This window comes from Lactuca virosa, chromosome 2, assembly GCF_052849685.1.
Source record: "Lactuca virosa cultivar CGN04683 chromosome 2, Lactuca_virosa_CGN04683_v6, whole genome shotgun sequence".
NCBI lineage: Eukaryota > Viridiplantae > Streptophyta > Magnoliopsida > Asterales > Asteraceae > Lactuca > Lactuca virosa.
This window is the reverse complement of record NC_136427.1, coordinates 254,433,919-254,436,438: the sequence shown is the minus strand read 5'-3', so window position 1 is coordinate 254,436,438 and position 2,520 is coordinate 254,433,919. Positions and strand designations below refer to the sequence as shown.

The following is a 2,520-nucleotide window of genomic DNA, read 5'->3' as shown; positions in this document are numbered from 1 at the left end:
CTACTTAGGCATCGAATCTAGTAACCTTTTTACCAAATCAACTTCTTCAAGCTCATATCCAAGACTCCTTGCTTTTGAGGCTAAACCTGATAATTTTGTCACAAAATCATCAACCGTTTCACCCTCCTTCATGCGCAAACTTTCAAGCTCTCTCTTTAACGTTGCAAGCCGAGCCGTTCTCACCCGATCCATTCCCAAATACCATGTTTTCAGCCCATCCCACACTTTCTTTGGGTTGGTGTAACCCGCCATTTGCAACACCATGTCTTCGGGTATCGCTTGAAACAAAAAAGCAAGAGTTTGTTTTGACTTCTTTTGATCCGATGCTTCACCGAACGCCTTTGGTTTGATCGTCTCCCATATGCCGTGTGCATCCATAATCGACTTGACTTTGACCGCCCACACCGGATAATTCGTTGGAGTCAAAACTGGAACTTGAAATGTCATCGAACCTTCTTTCATCGTCATTCTTTCTTTTTATAGCTTCAACCCTATTCCGATCAAACTTGTTCAAAGAGATCTATTCCACCGACCAAGAAAACAAGCAACCCGCTCTACCGTCTTCTTGCACCTGCAAAACGAACAAAATCCAAAGCCACCTGCTTTGACGGATCTCTTCCGTTCGTTTATTCTGCACCTCCCCGGTTAGTCTCTTTCACCCGAACAAGCCTCCGATCAAAGGATGAAGCCTACACCCCCTTTACTCGAACCAACCCTCTTCAACCTTCGCTTTGATACCAAGTATAGATAGCAAACCAAATACAATATTCTTCTGTTCCAAGAAAGGGCAAACAACAAAAGAAAAACAAGAAACCAGGAACCGAAGGAAAACAAAAGAAAAAAGAACTTAATTACTTGATGCCAAAGGTTTAACCAAAACGTGGATTCTTACTTCCAATTAAAATTGCAAACTATTACAACTATATATATACTAATTGAAATAGAATCCTACTCAAACTCTAAAACAATAAATACAACTTAAATATGCAACTTTCCTAAAATGCCCTCGCTTTAATATCCGATTAACCCAACATTCCTCACATATGAGTTCGAAATTGATTTTCCTCAATCACATATTTTAAAATTTTCAATAAGGTGGCCGTAAAAATGATTTAAAATTTTCTTAACTTGTCTGAGAAAAGCAAATTACCAAGTAAATGGTCATTTATAGATTTTTTTTTTCAAAATAAGTGGTTATTAATAATATTTTTTTAACAAACATTAAGGCGAATATCCTTATAAAAAAATTGTCAACTAATAACAATTACCAATTATTTAGACTGTAGCCTTAGATTTGACTTTAAAAAAATTAGTTGATAACTATAAGAAATATGTAACTATTGTAAATAAACCATATGTTAAAGAGTATTACATATACTAACATAAAAGAAAGCACGTAGTACATATACTTTTGGTCAGACATGACATGCTCCAATTGTTGATATGTAGGCAAGAAACAGGTCCTCTAATTAGTTTATGGGCATGTCGACACTAATTATCACGACATGGACAACATATGGTAATATGGTATCCAGTATCCACCACCAATTTTAGGTTAAGAGCTAACTTTTCATACTTCCCCATAAGAGAACATTCATAGCAGCTTGTAAACAATTTTTTATTAAGTTTGATAGTTGGTGTTCTTGTTTTAAGTTATACACAAATTTCATGTAAAATGTTATGACAATGACTTAAAGAAACTTTTATTTTCTACTAGTAAATGTGATCCCTAAAATTATTACACCAAGACTTACATGTTTTTTTAACAACTTAAAGATTTGTATAAAAAAGTTAGCAAAAAACTAACAAAAAACTAAAATATTACAAAGGAATAGACATAAGCATGTTTCTTATTTTTAACAAATATTCTCATTTTTCTATTCTTATACACATACCACGTAAAAGAATAATTAATAATGGTATCTATTAAAGAATCCTTTCCCAATTGAATTAAGTTTCCCAAAAAAACAATACCATTTCTATACTTCCAAATCAATCACCACATATTTATAATGATGGCTTTCAAAATCGATCGTCTAGAACCCGAAAGATGGACCACATCCATCCATTCGATAACCTCATTCACACTAGCACAAGACATACTAGGTGTAATTCACACAACTTCCAAATATACTCCCACAAAGACGAAGTTACCTCACAATAAATAAGAATGTGATCAATTTATTCTGTAACCAAACCACAAATCAAATAAAGAATCGAGGTCTTCAATTCCTTCAGTAACCAAACCACAAATCAGACAAGAAATAAGAACGTGACTAATTTTCTTGTAACCAAACCACAATTCGGACAAAGAATCAAGATTTACATGTTAGCCAAAGCTTTTTATCTATATTAAAACCAACAAGACACCTTCAAATATTTTCCTTTCAATAAGATTAAGGCGATATTGTATATGTTTTTTTTAACAACAAACCACATTAAAAACTAGCAAGGAGCTAGAGATGTTACAAAGTACAAGCTACATAAGAGTGTTCGATCCAAACAACCCACTTCATCTTA

At 33.7% G+C, this 2,520-nt stretch overlaps 1 protein-coding gene across 1 annotated transcript; it reads right to left on the bottom strand.

The window, feature by feature from the left end:
* LOC145158412 (uncharacterized) lies at nucleotides 1-468 on the bottom strand. The gene has a single exon (XM_079077317.1). It carries the CDS (start codon nucleotides 466-468, stop codon nucleotides 1-3), a length of 468 nt encoding a protein of 155 aa, XP_078933443.1.
* Nucleotides 469-2,520: the final 2,052 nt, after the last annotated feature.

Excerpts from the sequence above, each read along its gene's own strand:
- LOC145158412 (XM_079077317.1), bottom strand. The coding sequence starts at position 468 with ATGACGATGAAAGAAGGTTCGATGACATTTCAAGTTCCAGTTTTGACT.